This window comes from Hesperophylax consimilis, chromosome 3, assembly GCF_061612785.1.
Source record: "Hesperophylax consimilis isolate HC1 chromosome 3, BYU_Hcon_1.0, whole genome shotgun sequence".
Classification (NCBI taxonomy): Eukaryota; Metazoa; Arthropoda; class Insecta; order Trichoptera; family Limnephilidae; genus Hesperophylax; species Hesperophylax consimilis.
The window spans coordinates 28700148-28716977 of NC_142838.1; the positions used below are offsets into that span (position 1 = coordinate 28700148).

At 34.6% G+C, this 16830-nt stretch overlaps 1 protein-coding gene across 4 annotated transcripts in view; it reads right to left on the bottom strand.

Annotated features, from left to right (window-relative positions):
- LOC149425226 (RNA-binding protein 38-like) overlaps positions 1-16830 on the bottom strand; it is a 92858-nt gene that overhangs the window by 47180 nt on the left and 28848 nt on the right. For all 4 annotated transcript variants that reach the window (XM_089650148.1, XM_089650140.1, XM_089650134.1 and 1 more), the window contains exon 2: positions 16490-16616. In XM_089650148.1, coding sequence (XP_089506274.1) covers positions 16490-16616 — 127 coding nt within the window. The remainder of the gene's footprint in view (positions 1-16489; positions 16617-16830) is intronic.

The following is a 16830-nucleotide window of genomic DNA, read 5'->3' on the forward strand; positions in this document are numbered from 1 at the left end:
ACATAAATAGATACATGAGTGAAAAACTTTTTATTCAATTTATGAATATTTATTTAATAAGCCTAATTTTGGTTAATTTTACAGTAAACTAGCTTGCACTTGACGTTACTCTACTTTCTATAAATAAAATATGCATATATTACAAATATTTATAAATCTTCCGGGAGAAATTCTCGAAATGATAATGAAAACCCTATCAAAATCCGTTGCGTAGTTTAGAAGAACTAATCGCACAAACAGACAGACGCGGATAGCGACTTTATTTTAGTATAATAGAGAAGAGATAATATGTTTTTCATTTAGTGAAATGTGCAAACTTTGACCAGATACCCGGAGTGGAATAGAGCTTATTAGAGCTGGTGGCGAAGTAGTGATCGATTGATGTAACGAGATCCGCCGTAGCCCCACAAGTGGGGGGAGGGGTGAGGGGGGAGAGTTTGGCGTTTGGGTTGGTCGAGAGGGGTCCACCCCAACCCTACAACCACCCCCACCTCCAGACACCCCCTCAGTACTACATGGTCGTGTGCGTGCGCGATGTGAACACGTGTGTTCAATATATGTACACGTCAAAAATATCGTTATTAATTCTAACTTTAGTTCAAAAAATGACCTTTTTCAATAATAAAATGTATTTTAAGCGGCCGCTACACTACTCGCTTCGACGCTTCGACGAAGTCCTCGACGAAGTTCGAAGTGCGTGCCCACACACTCGTGTACTTCGCGAGTAACTCAGTCCAACCAGTCAGTGATTGGTTTATTTATGCCGTGACGCTTCGAGTCCTTTGACTCGGGCGCATTTACCGACAACAATCGGAAGTCTTGCGAAGCGAAGCGAAGATGCCCGAAGCGAAGCGAAGTTCGTGCCCACACTATCGTATTCGGTCAACTTCGATCAACTTCGCGAGTAGTGTAGCTGGGCTATTACACTATCTCGAATGCATAAAAAACCCGCTGCCGCGGTTTAAAGACTTCAACGCTTCTTTTTGAAAATATCAGAGGGCGCCACTTTTGTTTACAACAATCCCAAACTGTACAGATTATAATATACTATCAGATTGAATGCAGAATTGGTTTCGAAAATAGAATTGATATCAAAAACTTTTAAGAGAAAGTCAAAATAAATACAAATAAAAAAGTATTTTTAGTTTTCATGACCTTTTCTCACAAAATTAATTTATATATTTATCTGAACGTTCGACCATATAATTAATGTACATGTTATGCATGTTTTTTTTAATTTGCACAACATTGCGAAATATTTACTGTGTCCCTTTACTGAGTATGAAAAAATTATATTCCATGGAAATTTTTGCTTACATTGTTTGCGTTAATCCGAAGCACATCAAATTTCGTGGTCTGGGGGAATTAAACGATATATTGAAAACTGTGAATATGATTTTAAGGCAATGAAAGGTCCTGTCTCTGATTGAATCACCTATAAAACTCTCCCTGATAACAAGGTGAAAACTCTGTGAACGTTATCTATATTGTAACATAATTTATTGAATAATGTCGGTAATTTTTATTGCCGCGTTCGAAGTAATGAATAATATTGATTTTTATTCCATCTGCCGCTTCCCCCTTGTAATACAGAGTAACCCCTATACGAAGTTGCTATCGATTCGTATACAAATCGATAGCGTACTAAAATAATGGCAGGGATATATCGCTTGGACCTTACTAGATATTGTGGTTATTCAAAAAAAAAACTTAATATTTCCATTTGCGAAAATTAACAAAATCAATGCGTAAAATATCTCCGATACGTGTGTGGTTATATTTTGGTTACGTGAGGAGAAAAAATATTGACTGGATACTTAATAATGTAGAATTCATTAAATTAGGAAATACATAAAAAAATAAATCTGCTCTTTACTGGGGATAATATTTTTATTTGTTTATTCGGTTATTAGGTAATTATTTATCTGACGACACTTAAATTTTATATCAGATCAAGGCTAAAAGTCTACGAAAAATATCAGAAATTTTTGCAATGGAGAATAATAGAGGTGACTTGGATATGCATCCAGCATTCATTAGCTGACAGTGGCGACACTTTTATTGAATCCATAAATTTTGAACGCCATAATCTTAGTTTTTAGGTTAACTCTGGAGCCCGATCAAAAGTTCGGTTATCACAAAATACCCACATCATATTAATTTATGTCCTTATCAATAGGAAGATAGAATTATCCTAATCTGAATCCTGTATTCCCCTCAACAAACCTTGTAACTGAAAAATTCACTTGTATTCTCACACTTTTTATTGTATTATTATTTTTTTTTGAAGAAAGAAACATTCTCGGGTTACGAATAACCCAACAACATTTGAAAATCTGCTAGTACCACCACAGTAAGCGGAAAATGTTGCTTGTGTTGTGATGGAGGACTTAGCCAGCCGAGGAATTGAACACACTACACCTGGGTGGGACCCAAACGCGATGTCAACGCAGCCACCGACCGGTCTTACTAATATCATTTGCTGTCAGCAGCGGAAAATTAATAATTGGCACATCTACCCAATTTTCTATTTTTATTTATAAAATATATTATAGTGTGTTAATTATAAGATTATGCTGTTTACTCAAAAAAATACAAAAATATATATTCATGTAACTTTTGTGTGGATTTTCTGATTATCCAAGGAAACCTAAGTAAAATGCCAAATGATAATAAAGATAGTTACTTAAATACGTGTACTTCTTTTAGTAGGTACTTCGATTACGTAATATTAACCCATCAAAGGTCATCAGCACGTGTGTGTAGTCAGTAGGCAAGTATTGATTCGTTGGGTGTGTGTGTAAGGCTTCCTCAATACGTTTTCGTTCAAATTATTGAAATTTCGTGTCAACTTCAACATTTCCATAAACAAGACATGAAGCGTGTCAGTATTTCGAATTAGGTCGAAAATGACCACCATTGAAATCACATGACGGCTCGTTTGAACTTTTACAGTGAAAACAGAGGTTTTAGTATTTAAAAAATATGAGCTCATTATCGAACAATCATTAGGAGCTCGGCGGTCAGTAGATTAATTTCTAACCATCAAATGTCACCCACTGAACTACAAATATCGATGTTACGCTTATTACTGGTGTTACCGATTGAATTCCAAACGCTGAAATCACTTAGCGAATGCCAAACATCGATGCATAATGATCGCTTTCCATTGATGTTACCTTTTGAATTCGTATTTCTGATGTTACCCATTGAACATTATCCACGCAAATTAACTGATAAAGTATTTATCACCCATGATTTAAATCTCTTATTTCAATGTTTTATGTCAAAGGCTGTAAATCATGCCCTATGAACATTAAATGAATTCATATCTTAAAGACCAGAAATTTTGTGACTTAACATTTTACATTTACATGACTATCAAAATTGAAGAGTTATGACTTATGAGTGGAAAATACCATTTGAACCTGAGAGTACCTGCTTACTTAAGCGTAAGGAAAAGCTTGCGATTGCATGAAGACAATCACTATATTATGAGGTACATCCTACATGCAAATTACGTAAGTAATAATAGATAATAATGCTTAATTTTCACCTAAGCCATGCTTAGGGCGGACACCTGTCGGAAAATATGGAATTTAGTGTTGGAAATGTTAGGGAATTTAACAAACCAAAAATTTAAATTACTTTATACTATTAATAACTTGTTCACATATACAAATATGACGTATTGTACCATAATAGTAACTAAATAATAACATTTGGATGATTTGTATCTATAAATATTACCTTAAAAACTATGTTTATTCATTTTTATTTATTTTTCGGAATAACTTTATTGAGTAAAACCTCAAATTGTAATATTTAATTATTGAAGACAATATTAGCGATTTCTAAACGAAAATCTGAAACAGAAAAGGATACGGTCACATCTAGGACTCGAACCCAGGACCCTTGTCTTTCCGGGACACCGCTCTACCAACTGTGTCTCGGAAAGACAAGTGTCCTGGGTTCGAGTCCTAGATGTGACCGTATCCTTTTCTGATTTTTCTGTTTCAGATTTTCGTTTAGAAATCGCTAATATTGTCTTCGATAACTTTCATGTTTATTCATTTGATTTTTTTGTTGTTCCATGTCTCGAACACGTAAAAAAATTACTGATTTAAAATATTATTAATTTAATACAAAATGTGGTCAAAATATTCGTATTCCTGTTAAAAACGGTACTACAGGCCTTTAATGAATGAATCGACAGGTTTCCTAACAAAGAATCAGTAAAACGCGAATGCGTTATGAAGACGGCGGAACGCGTGTTCATAAAAATACTAATGTTTCGTACTTCATTTTTTATGTTATATTTTTATACATCTGCATGAACACGAGTTCCGATATACATTCTGAATGGACTCATATTTTATCAAGAAATGGATGGCAATCACGTTTTTAACAGGATAAATAAATACATCAGCCATACTCGTATTTTTTCGTGTAACATTATGTGAACGGTCTGATTTCCAGTTGAAATGTTTATGCTTTTATTTAATTTTTCTGCGTTTTATTCTGTTTCATATTTCATTCAGATTTACTAGTATTATCTTCTTTTTGAGTAAATTTCCAATAATTTAAAAACATTACAGACTTTTGACCTAGGTTTAATATTATGAGCTCTTTCCTTATGTTCTCAAATCCCCGATATTACAATTGCTACGTTTGTACAAGGTTAGGAAAATAAATTAATTTTGCTAAGACTGCATATTTTAGTGAATTTCAACAAAGAACTCTCAACAAAAGAGTCGTATTGCCGTAGAAAAATAGGCATCCACTACACTCTTGCACAAATTTGCATAATACAGTCATATAAACTAAGGAATATTTTTGAAAAATGTTGCACAAGTTTTAACCATTCATGGTTGTTTACGAGGTCTTGTTCCGTACAACTTTTTGGGCCAAGCGAAAGATGTTGAACAAACGTTTTCATTTTCGGCGTTTGTTGACATTGAATACATTGTTTAGGACAGTCTACGGTTCTTATTGGCTGCACGTTTACCTGCAAGACTAGCAATTATACAATGATATTTCTTCGTTATGACTGTGAATCAAGATAAAAGTAGACGCCCCGTGGTATATTTTAGTTTTTTTTTGCATGTTTTCATTTTATATCCTTTTTTATTTTATTAGCAACCTGACAATTTATATCGAAACTTCGATACCAAACTAACTGAACAGTGATGCCATATCCCAAAAAAAGATTCACATACAAGTCTAGCTAAATTATGGTGAAACAGATTATGTATAAAATTAGGTGAAATTATTACTACATTTTCTGTAAATTATGTAACATTAATTTTTTTATTTAATAAAATAATAATATATATTTTTTGTAAGCTTTTAATTTTGCACTTAATTAAGAAGAAAACGGTGATGATAATAATACATTATTTATAATGCTTCATCAAAAACAATCATTGTTTAACTTTCCTTTGAACAATAGAAAAAAATAATGTTTTACTTTAAAAAAAAAACAACACGCAAATAAAGTCAGTTTCATAAAAAAGTTTGATAAAAATCATAATGTTTTTTTGTTGTTACTATTAATCATGTTTAATTTGTAGACCTCCATTTTAAATTAAATAGTAACATTAAAATATTTAAAAAAAATTTTGGTCTTAAAGTTAGATAATATATAAATTTAATTGTAATATATTCATGTCGACAAATATAATAATTCGATTAGAGACATTGTGAACCCATACTAAAGTTCAAGAACTACATTTCTAGATTAGCGATTTCCCCCACGTGACCTATGCTAAAACATGGTATCTCACTCAAAATACATATAATTTGGTGACAGGTAAAAAACTATTTCGACGTGGTTTTTAAAAAAAAACCATCGAGGTATAAATGACCCGAAAATCCATGAAAACATGGTGAAAACCATGCATATGGCAACACTGTTACTAGGTAAGACAAAAATAGTATAGTTTTTTTATTACAACACATGCAAAAGTTTGCAAAAACACTAACGCGTTGCATGAAAAGTTGCGGTGTGGAAAGTCAGATACAGGGAAGATCAAACTATAAATTTAACCTGCAGTTACATGCTTCATAGTCTTCACAATATTACCAACTTACAATAGTAAATTTACGATTTACGCTTTCATAAAGAGTGTGATGACCTCATTTTAATTACGTTTAGTAAATATTTCTGATACTTAAAGTCTAGATTATGCGTGGTTAGAGTGATTGATGTTCCGCTGACTTCCGTCGGCTTCCGGTCCCCGGTTGAGGATTCATGGCGGGAACGTAATCGACAGCATCCGAAAGCGTTAACGGACTCAAAACTAAAAATAGCGCCATAAAACACGTGATGGAACTCGAGCGAAGAAAGAAATATCATTCGGGAGTGGGAGGGAGTAAGAGAGAAGGGGGCAACACACGGTGATGGCGCGGAGGAACTATTTTGGCGGGAAATAATAATTGGGTCCGGAGAATGAAAGCCAAGTTGGGATATAAATATTTTCAAGGGAGGTATAATAATTAATTTAATTAGATAAAACACCTCATGGGCGAAACCGAATTTAAAATTTCTCGAGGAACTAAAACACGGCCACATAATCTCAAAGACTCTTCGCGAATACATAGTTATTGTATAGGTGCGATCAGAAGGTCTAGTACGGACGATCAATAAAGCCCTATATCAATAAGATATTGACGAAATAGGTCATCTATGGTCAGCTAGCGATATTTGCGAGCACGATCAGAACATGTTTCCGACAGTCGGTTGACAAAAGCCGCTACTTTTAGCGCGGCCTCTTGAGTGGGGTGAACTAACTAGGCTCTTAGAACTGAAAGAATTCGTATACACGATCAACAGACTTTCTTCATTCAACCAAGACGTGATTAATTGATTCCGATCCTGTTTCGAGAAACAAAAGTTCTTAGTTTTGGCTAATTACCCCATGAACTAATTAACTTCTTTTTCAGTTTAAAAAGTACACGCGGACTGCCAATATTTTTGAAGATAATATTTCAATTTATTAGTATTGTTTAGTTTTACGTAGCCGTCTGACGTCAAGGAATGTCAATTTATAGGGAGATGCACCAGTATTGCAAGTGTGTGTCGATTCTAATTTATTGTAGTATGGATAACAATCATTGCGACCATGTTCGGGAAATCTATATAAAATCATCGGCAGATACGCCTATTGGTCCGATATTGTCGATAGTTATCGATTTCACTGTGCTAGACTCCCATTGCTTGCAAGTTTGCGAAAGATTTGTCAAAGTTTGTGAAAGGTTCTAGTAAAAGAAGTTGGAAGATAAGTTCTCTTGTTCTTATTTATATTCTTTACACTTACCTAAAACATTGTGACGAGTTTAAAAACATGAATAAAATAAAATAAAATACTTTTTGTTTTAAAACCACGAGTTTTTAATAATTTTTATAACCGACCGGTTTCGCTTTACTCAAGCATTTTCAGGGTACAAATTAATTTTTATTTTATTTTATCAAATATGTCAAACCACAAAGTGATTTCTTTCTACAATAATATTAAAACATTATTTCAACAATTTCAAAGCCAACGATGGGAAGTATCATGGAATACAAACTTTTGTTGAACTCATTTAAATAACTGATCGCAATAATCATCAAAATACAAAAAACCCCTACCAAGGCCACCAAAAAAAAACTATCTTTTAAACCTAATGTGAATCTGCCGTTGAAGAGTCACATTTTATCTTCGGGGAAAAGGCAATTCACGCCACTGAGTTTTAACTAATAAAACATAAGCACTCTGCAAATTTACTGTTTTGAGATAAGGGTGAATTTATTCGCAGTCATTATCCAGTAAATATGATCCTGTGTACTGTCTACTGTCTAACAACTACCTATCAACAAGAATTAGATAATGAATAATGGTGTATGATGTGCCGTGTAATCATCCATAGGTGAACTTCCGTTGTAACGAGTACACAGTTCCTGTTCTCACACATCATAATATTTTACAATGTTCCACTACTCAGGTATTCATTGAAACTACATAACGCTGATATTATTTTATTATAAATTCCAACCTAAATTATGTAATAGTTTACAGATAATAATAGGCCCAACCACAGTGATAAATATTTTATACGAATTAAACTAGGTGATGAATACAAATATGCCGTTTATGTGTGAACGACTAAAATCAATTTGAATCAAGATCTTAGATACATTTTCATAATTGTAGAACTTATCATTAACAGTTGGGTCATAGACATTGGGCTCTGCTCTGGACCTAATATACACTTAAGCGGTTAGTGTTATAGGATCTCGTTATGCTTTATGTATGTTTTATTAACTTTCCATTTGCACATTTTGTTAATCTAGGAAAGTTGAAAAATAATATTTTCATTTAATCTAAATATAATGTTATTTCTCAAGCGTCCCGAAATCACTCTGGTGATCAACTCTCTAGTCTCTAGCTCGTGATCAACGTTTTCGATGTCGCTCTAGCTAAGGGCAAAGACGATACTCAGTAAAAATTTTGTTAAACATTTACAGACTAAATCAGTATTAACATTCAATTTCATTAGGGATAACTTTTTGACGCTTAAACCTCGTTTTAATATTTAATCATTGACGAAGATAATATCAACAACTCTCAATAAAAATATGAAATAGCCAGACAAGGAAAAAAAGGTAACGGTCGCAACTCGGACTCGAACTCAAGATTAAATAATAACAAATTGAAAACAGTATTACGACGTATTTGAGATCTTTGCATCGCCACTAAGGTTCACGGAATTTCAGAAGAAATATATGTACAGGTGAATACAGGATACATCTGTGTCCACATTAGGTAAGAACACAGAAGTATGACTGCAAATTCGTGTAGTTTTTTTCTCTCATCCGATACCTACGAAAATAATGGATTACACAAATTTACAACGTGGTTGGCTCTGTATTATCTTTTCGTTTGGTTCCATCAATCATCATACCTACCACCGTGGCCAGCAATAATGTTTCCTGTCAAAATGTCCTCAGTAAAAATATTTACAGCTAAAATGTTCCTTACCAAAATTTCCCCTGTCAAAACGCACACTGCCAAAATATTCCTAGTTAATAGTCGCAAAGTCGGTTACGTTAGGTTAGGTTAGGTAAGGTTGAGTTAAGTAAGGTTAGGTTAAGACATGCTGAGTGTGCTGCCTGACTGCGCCAATATAATGACATTTAAACTGTTTCTAATTGGGAGCATTTCGGCAAAGAAAATTATTAATGGGAACATTTTGACAGGGATCATTTTAACTAGGGATATTTTTACTGTGAACATTTTGATAGGGAACATTATTACCTAGAAACCACCTAACACGTATCTGATTTAAAATTCTGAGAAAAACTATCCGAATTTGTAACTACTTGACATTTATTTAACAAAGTATTTATGTTGACAATGAATAGCTGAAGTTTTATATGAAAACCCACAACCATGTGGTAAAATAGAATTATATGACATATTACGAAGCCACGAGTTTGAGTGGTAATGTGACCACATCATTGTTTATTTAACGCCCAATTCCCGGGAGATTAGAACTTAATTTCTCAGGGTGAAAGAAGGTGTCGGAGATAAGAAACTTCGATAAGGACGAGATATGTTGATATCTCCAACTGTGTATCTGTTAGTAATATGATGGTAAAGGATTATTATATACGGTATTACTGGTTGTTGAATAACTAGCTTGAAATGATATCGATTCATTTTATGATTTTGTGAGATGTAAATATAAGTAAATTTAAAACCTAATTACAAAACTAACAGTAGTTAGAACGTACAATCAAAGCAATGAGTAAAAACACGACAAATAAATGTGGCTCTACACAGGTCTAGACAATAGACGATTATCATTCTCATAAATCGTTATTTTCATTATCACGTTATTATTACATAGACAACCTGCAAAACTAACACCTTGAGAGCGTTTCAGAACGAGTCATAATATGTAAACCTAAACATGATTGGCCGAAATGCCGAATTGGAAGCGAAGCATAGAGCGTTCGCCAAGTAGGTAATAGCATATATATTTCCTTGTGATCATTTCACCAAGGTATTTAGTTCGCACTTAAGTGATTCCTTTAGACAACGGTTATTTTGGAAACACTTGATGGGATGCCAATACAAAAAGCACATTTAAAAAATATATTATTATGACATTTTGTTTATTACTTATAGCCATAGTAGGCTTATGAGTTTTCCTCAATCTTAAAAAAAATCAAAAAATCTAAAAATTGGCTGTGAACCGGACGTACCAATGAGCAGCCTGCTTTGGGCGACAGATATGAAGTACGTTAGCAGTTACCAGATACTAGCATTGTTCGCCGGTGAGAAGTACCTACACATCCACAACCGCGGCTTGGTTCATATTGTGCAGTGCCAGAAGCCTATATTATATGGACTGTGCCGCAGGACGTATGACGGTGTGACGTCACGCGTCACGGCTCAGCGCTGCAGACACCTGGCTTCTCTCTTGTACTGGCTAGCTCTGTACGTTCCGGTACGGAGGGAGAAGGCGCCCACTACGGACAAACTGAGCCAATTTTTTAAAAAAGGGGTTAATGATTATGTCCGATTTAAAATATTTGATACAAGATGTGATATCAATAAGAAACCAATGTCAATTTTTATTCGGTTTTTTTCTTCTTCCGGTGACCTCTTCTATCGGAGGTCAGCTATCACCAGAGCAATTTTCACCGCGCATACTGCAGACCGAATCGATTTTTGAAAAAGAGCCTTCAAGAAACAAGAACAATTTATGCACGAAAGAAATTTCGCAAACGTACTTTCGACTTGATCTCACTTTACAATGGATTTTTTTTGTTATTGAATCCAAAAATAATGTGATACAGAAGAAACCGTGGATTTTTCACAAAAACTTAACTTCATAATTTTTAGGTGTGTATATTTATCGGACAGATGTAGATGAAGATTGAAAAAGGATTGAAAGATCAGGGGTCTGAGAAAGTGGCTATAGGATCCCGAGTAAAGCGAAAACATTTTCGGATGAGGACAAATCCCTCTATGGGATGTAGCGCAATAAGGATGATAATGTAAGGAAAAGTTTACTGTAACCAATATACTTTTTATGCGTATTTTTTTTAAATTAAAGAATATTTACTGGAAAAGTGTTGATTTTTGTGAACACGTTATGTGCGTTTCCCGGTACACCGACCCTAAAGCCTACTCTCTCCGCACAATTCATTCGGACTTTGTGTACCGAAATATAACGCTTGGGTAGTGACGAAAAGGATCCCAAACAATAGGCCCGCTACTGGCGCTGTCACCGAGCCCCGGGCTACGGGCGATGGGCCCATTCTGGCGCAAGCGTAGGTACTCCACTTAACATGTAATACGAAACAATAGACGCTAAACAGGAATAGACGCAATATTTTTAAAAATTCGTCAAACTTCGAACACATTTTATGAACATTTTTAATAAAAAGGCTGTTGAATATCCGATTTATTGATAATGAATATATAACTATTTGAGTGTTCGAGTTCAAATTATACCAAAGTACGCCAAGGTCAAATTGACGTGAAATTATTCAAAAATAATAATTCATGAATAAGCAATTGATTTTGTGGGAACACACGACTCACACGAATCTATATGTTAATAATCCTATTACTACAGGGAATTCTTTTGAAAAATTGCAATACATACTGATAGAACACACTTCATGATTTGTTAAAATGGTAGTAAGACAATTAACGAAATGGCGTCGCCTTGCTAATCTGAAATGTGCATACATGATAATCTTTAATTCACGACAATCAATTGTTAGACCAGAATTGGATGGTTGAAGCAAGCAATGCGAACTCGTGTTCCAGAATTCACACAAATTATTACATTATTACAAATGTGAAATTCTTTATAGCCCGCAACTCTTGTTTTATACAATTAATCGTTTATTTTGCGCTGCCTCACCTAATCAGTTAGAATTTCAAATGTTATTTTAATCATGGTTGCAGGTTATTTGCTAGTTTTGTAATGTGATCGGTATATCACTAAAATGACCCTCTAATATCTAGCAAGATGGCATTCAAGTGAAAACACAAATCATTTCACAATTATTTTGTTACGATTTATGATAATTTGCCACACGTTTCACGACCTCTAATTATCAAAGTCCTTCTCCCCTCACTTCCCTTATTCAATTTCAGTATCAACCCGGAAAGAACCCGGAACAGTTTATTAAGTCTGATTGAAGACGTGGCGGGGACGCACCGCCACGACACGGTACATTGCGCCGTGGTCTACCGTGAAGTAGATCGCGGGTTCAGTACCCAGGAAGTGCCCTCGGATATCCGGTAACGTGCGGCAGGAATGGGAAGGGGTGAACCAACACCTGGTGGGCCACGCGACCCACACTTTGGCCGGACAGATCGGTGACCAGGGGCATATGGCATATTCGTTATGATTTACTATTCCCCACTGTTGTTTTTGTAAAGAATTTATTCACCTTTGACGGGAATTTCCTAATCTAAAACCTGGCTTAATCTTATCTACGATAAACAAGTGTTGTGTTATTTTCTTAACCCCTTTGGAAATATTTAACAATTTTATAACTTTTACAAATGCGTTTATTTGCATGGTAAAGGGTTAATGATGCAAAAGCGATGGTAGCAGAAGTTGGGGACGCCTGAGGAGGACATGGCACGATTAAGTGAATCAGATACTCGAGTCGGACCACGCCAAGAGTCAGAATAATAGAAGAGTATGTACGAGACGATGTAAGAATGTGAATGAGGCAAGAAGTATGTGGCAAGACCGAATTGTTTGGCGATCCGTCCTGTCTGCCTACCCCTGCGGGGAAATGCCATGATGGTTATTTAGTTAGTTAGTTTTTAGCAAAGGGTTACGTTCATGAGAGATCTTATTTTTTCACGATGTAGCCAAAGTCATAGGCTTTTAAATAAGGACTATAATATAAAAGACAAGTTCCTTGCAAATAAACGCTTGTTCAATTTTATAAAACTGATAAATAACTGTTTACCATACATAAATGATTGTCTATCAATTGTATAAAATTTATGGCAGATTTATTATAAGGGGGGTTTGGGTTTTAGGGCTTTACTAATAAACGAGTTTTAAGTTTTATAAAATTGATAAACAACAACTAATGAATCTTAAATTTGTATAAAATTTAAGATAGGGTTTTTCCAACATTGGCTAATGATTACTTGTACATGTTACTAATCTACCCTTCATGGGCGCATCAATATTTTCGGGGACAGATCTGCCATGTGAATTTAAATAATATAAAAATTTGAATTAGAACTTCGCTCATAGAATAGATCAAGTCGTAGAAGAAGAAAAGATCAATCAACATCTTTACAGCTGTTAGATTTCCAGCTTCCGGATCAACACGATGTAGGTAATTTTGATATTTTTCTTGGAGTAAATAGCCTGCTTTAAGCTCCTTGTTGTTCTTTCTATTTGAAGCAACAGCTGATCGCGATTTGTCATTGTTCGAGTGATTCGTAAGAATATTCTGCAGCCCTGTCGCTTCTCTCCTTTGTTGGGATTTAGCAGCTGCCATCGATCCAGGTATATTTTATTAGATTCGAAACGAAACAAGGAAAAATCGGATCTGTATTAAATTATAAAAATATAAAAGAATATCATATTAATAAAGGAAGATGTCAAAGGAAATGATATGTAGTTCCCATATTTATTTGCGAATCTTAAGTTAGATCGTACCTACATAATTTTTTTATTAAGTACCTAAACATAATTCTACAATTACAATTCTCCTGTCTGGAACCCACATTATAATATACATGTACAGCTGTTGAAAGAATACAAAACAAATTCTTACGTTTTATAAATTTTAAAATGGGTATTCCAGGAATTATGTTGAACTACGACACTGAATATGCTCAAATTGCCAGACAGAAGAATTTTCACTGCCTTGGTATTTCTATATAAAATTCTAAATGATTTAGTTGATAGTCCATTATTGCCAGAATTGATAAGCTTCCACAACGTAATACAGAAGTCAGGATTTATTTCAGTGCAGAAATTCTGGGACTAACTACCATATGTATTCCTATTTGCCCAGGAGGGAAACAATTATACCAAGTCAGTGGACATCTTCAATTTATCTTTAAACTGACATGAAATGTTGTTAATGAAGCAATTCAGTTATGTACAATACATAATGTATATTTCTTAATATTCATATGTAAAAGGCCAGAAAAGGGGCGTTAATTAATAAATAAATAATATTCCTAACCTTGCTATTTTGAATTCACCATATTTTTTATATCTTTCTACTAATGAGAAATGTGTATTGATAAAATGAAATAGTCCGTCCAAAAGTCTTTTAAATTTCTTGCAATAAAATATTAGAATTACTTATTATAAAGATGGGTGAACTATTCCATCTTCGATTTTTTGATATAATATCTCTAAAATATATTTTTTAATAATATGGTTACATGCACAATTAAAACGCGTACAGCATTCAACATAATGCATTGTTGTTCTGTATGTAGAATGAGTCGCTAAAAAGTTTATTAACCTTTCCATGCTGAGTGTAGTTGTTCCAGAGTCCAGATTTAACCGCTCGGTATTATTAGTGTCGCGGTCGCGTCGGAATAGTTCCCCGGTGGTTGGTATCGCCAAGTTTGATTGATTAATTAACCATTTGAAGTTAACATCCGTTAGCTTCGTAAGAGCTTTGAAGAAAACTCTAACGGGATTCGACATGTCTAGTTGTGAACTTTGCGGTCGAACTATGAGGAAGTGTTACATTGATTTTTAAATATTTACGAATTTTGCTGACTTGGCTTCTTTCCGGCGATTTATTATGATTTATCTCTATCCGAAGATATTTACTCGATTATCAAACTTTGAAAGCTTTTGAAAATCCGTAGTCAAAGTTCGTAAATTTTACTTCTTACGCAGTGGCTTCTATAGTATGATGAAGAATTTATGACTGGAAATATTTACCTAATCTCGGCTGAAACAATGTTTTTGAATTTACGAATCCTCTCCCGCATTATGCCTTTACGAAATTATTGTTTTCTATTTATTTAAAATTGTTATTATTTTAATGATGCCCAATTTTTTTAATGCTTTAGTTATTACTATTTTCTTTAATGTGAATACTCACAATAGTCCCAGCCGTCTGGAGCCACTGAGACTATGGCACCCCTAATTGGGGTATGCTGTGAGGCTGAAGGTAGTGGAGAGGGGAAGGATATGGGAAGAGGTATGTGGGAAAGTACTTGGCAATTCAGATCTAGTCCCCAAACACGGCCAAAGCCATTTCAAGCAACGTTTCAATTCTGAATAGTGGTCTTGCAACAGGGCGACACTGAGAGTATCTTCCACTCTGGAACGTGCCGCAAATATACTGTAAGTTATTTTAAATGAGTAATTCGTGAAATCACACAAATTAATCAAATAAAATATACTTCCACCTCCAGCTTATCCCTCGACCACATAGGCCGTCGTGAAGAAACATTTCTACTATAGACGTACTTATCGTTATTGTAAATTACCTAAGCAAGCTAGACTTCAATTTCTTTTTTGTTTTAAATAAAAACATTAAAAAAACAGTAGGTATTGAACAGTTAAGGTCGGGGTGAGGGGTTGGGCAGTTACTCGACTGTGTGACCGGTGACTGCAAGTAGAAAAGTTGTTTTCGAGGAAAAAAAAATCAAAAAAGTCACCGGAGATCAAAATTGAATTAACTATTTTTTCTCAAAATAATGTCAGAAATCACTGGTTAAAGTAAATCAAGCACGTCCTTTATCCCAATGTTTAGTTTTTATAAGTCTAAAATATCAGCAAATGAAACCATAATCATATTTACGAGTACATGTATTTTTACCATTAGCATTATTTACACAACGGTCTCAAGTTTTTTTTTGCACCCGGTGTAGTAAGTCATGCACCACAAGAATGGGGAAGATGCCTAACAGGGTGCTCAACCCAAAGCACGTGACCGGATAACAGCTGTTGCGAACAAGAACCGTATCGCACCAATTATTACACACAATGCAATGGTTGCTGGCCGAGTCTAAACTTTAATATCCTTTCTAGGTAACAAACACAACCCAAAGCTGTCACGCTTTGGGAAATGCCAGACTACTGTTGTAATATTTCGCGTAGGTACTGTTTACGTCCTTCATGCGTCAATATAAATACATTCAACATCGATATTGGAAGAAAGCCAAACAAGAGGTCTTTTGTCAGAAGACATGGTGAAAACTGGATTGATTGACTGACGTTAGTTTAAAGGTTAAAATGGTGAATAAAAAATTATACTTAAAATTTTTCCGATTCGATCCAAGGAAGGCGAAGAAAAAAAAGTCGTATTCCATCAAAAGATTATGTGGTCAAAGACATGCCGAGTTTGATACTCTCAGAACAGAATTCTTTGAATAAAACAGAACAAAAAAATGTTCAAAAACCTCTGCCAGAATACGGAAAAGTTGAACAATTGTATGGGGGGTGTGTTGGTAATCGAACTTACCAGGTGTAAGATTACCCCGTGGCTTGGCTCCGAGGATGGCGAGATTAACATTAGCCTTCCTTCCGTCAATAATGGGGTTCGGGTCCTTGCACGCTCTCTCTGCTGATGCTCGATCGCCCATTATAACCTGAAAAAAGAACAAATATTAGAGTCAAGAATTTTCGTAAATTTAATGGGTATTTTCGCAGACACAATCTTGTTGCGATTTAGTTTGGTTTAGAAGATGGACAAATCTAACAGATTAAAAATAATCTAAAAGTATTTATTGCAAAAATGGGTATGGCAAGATTGAAAACTGTCTGTCGAATTTATACCACCTGGCAAACGAAAAATACCAGTAA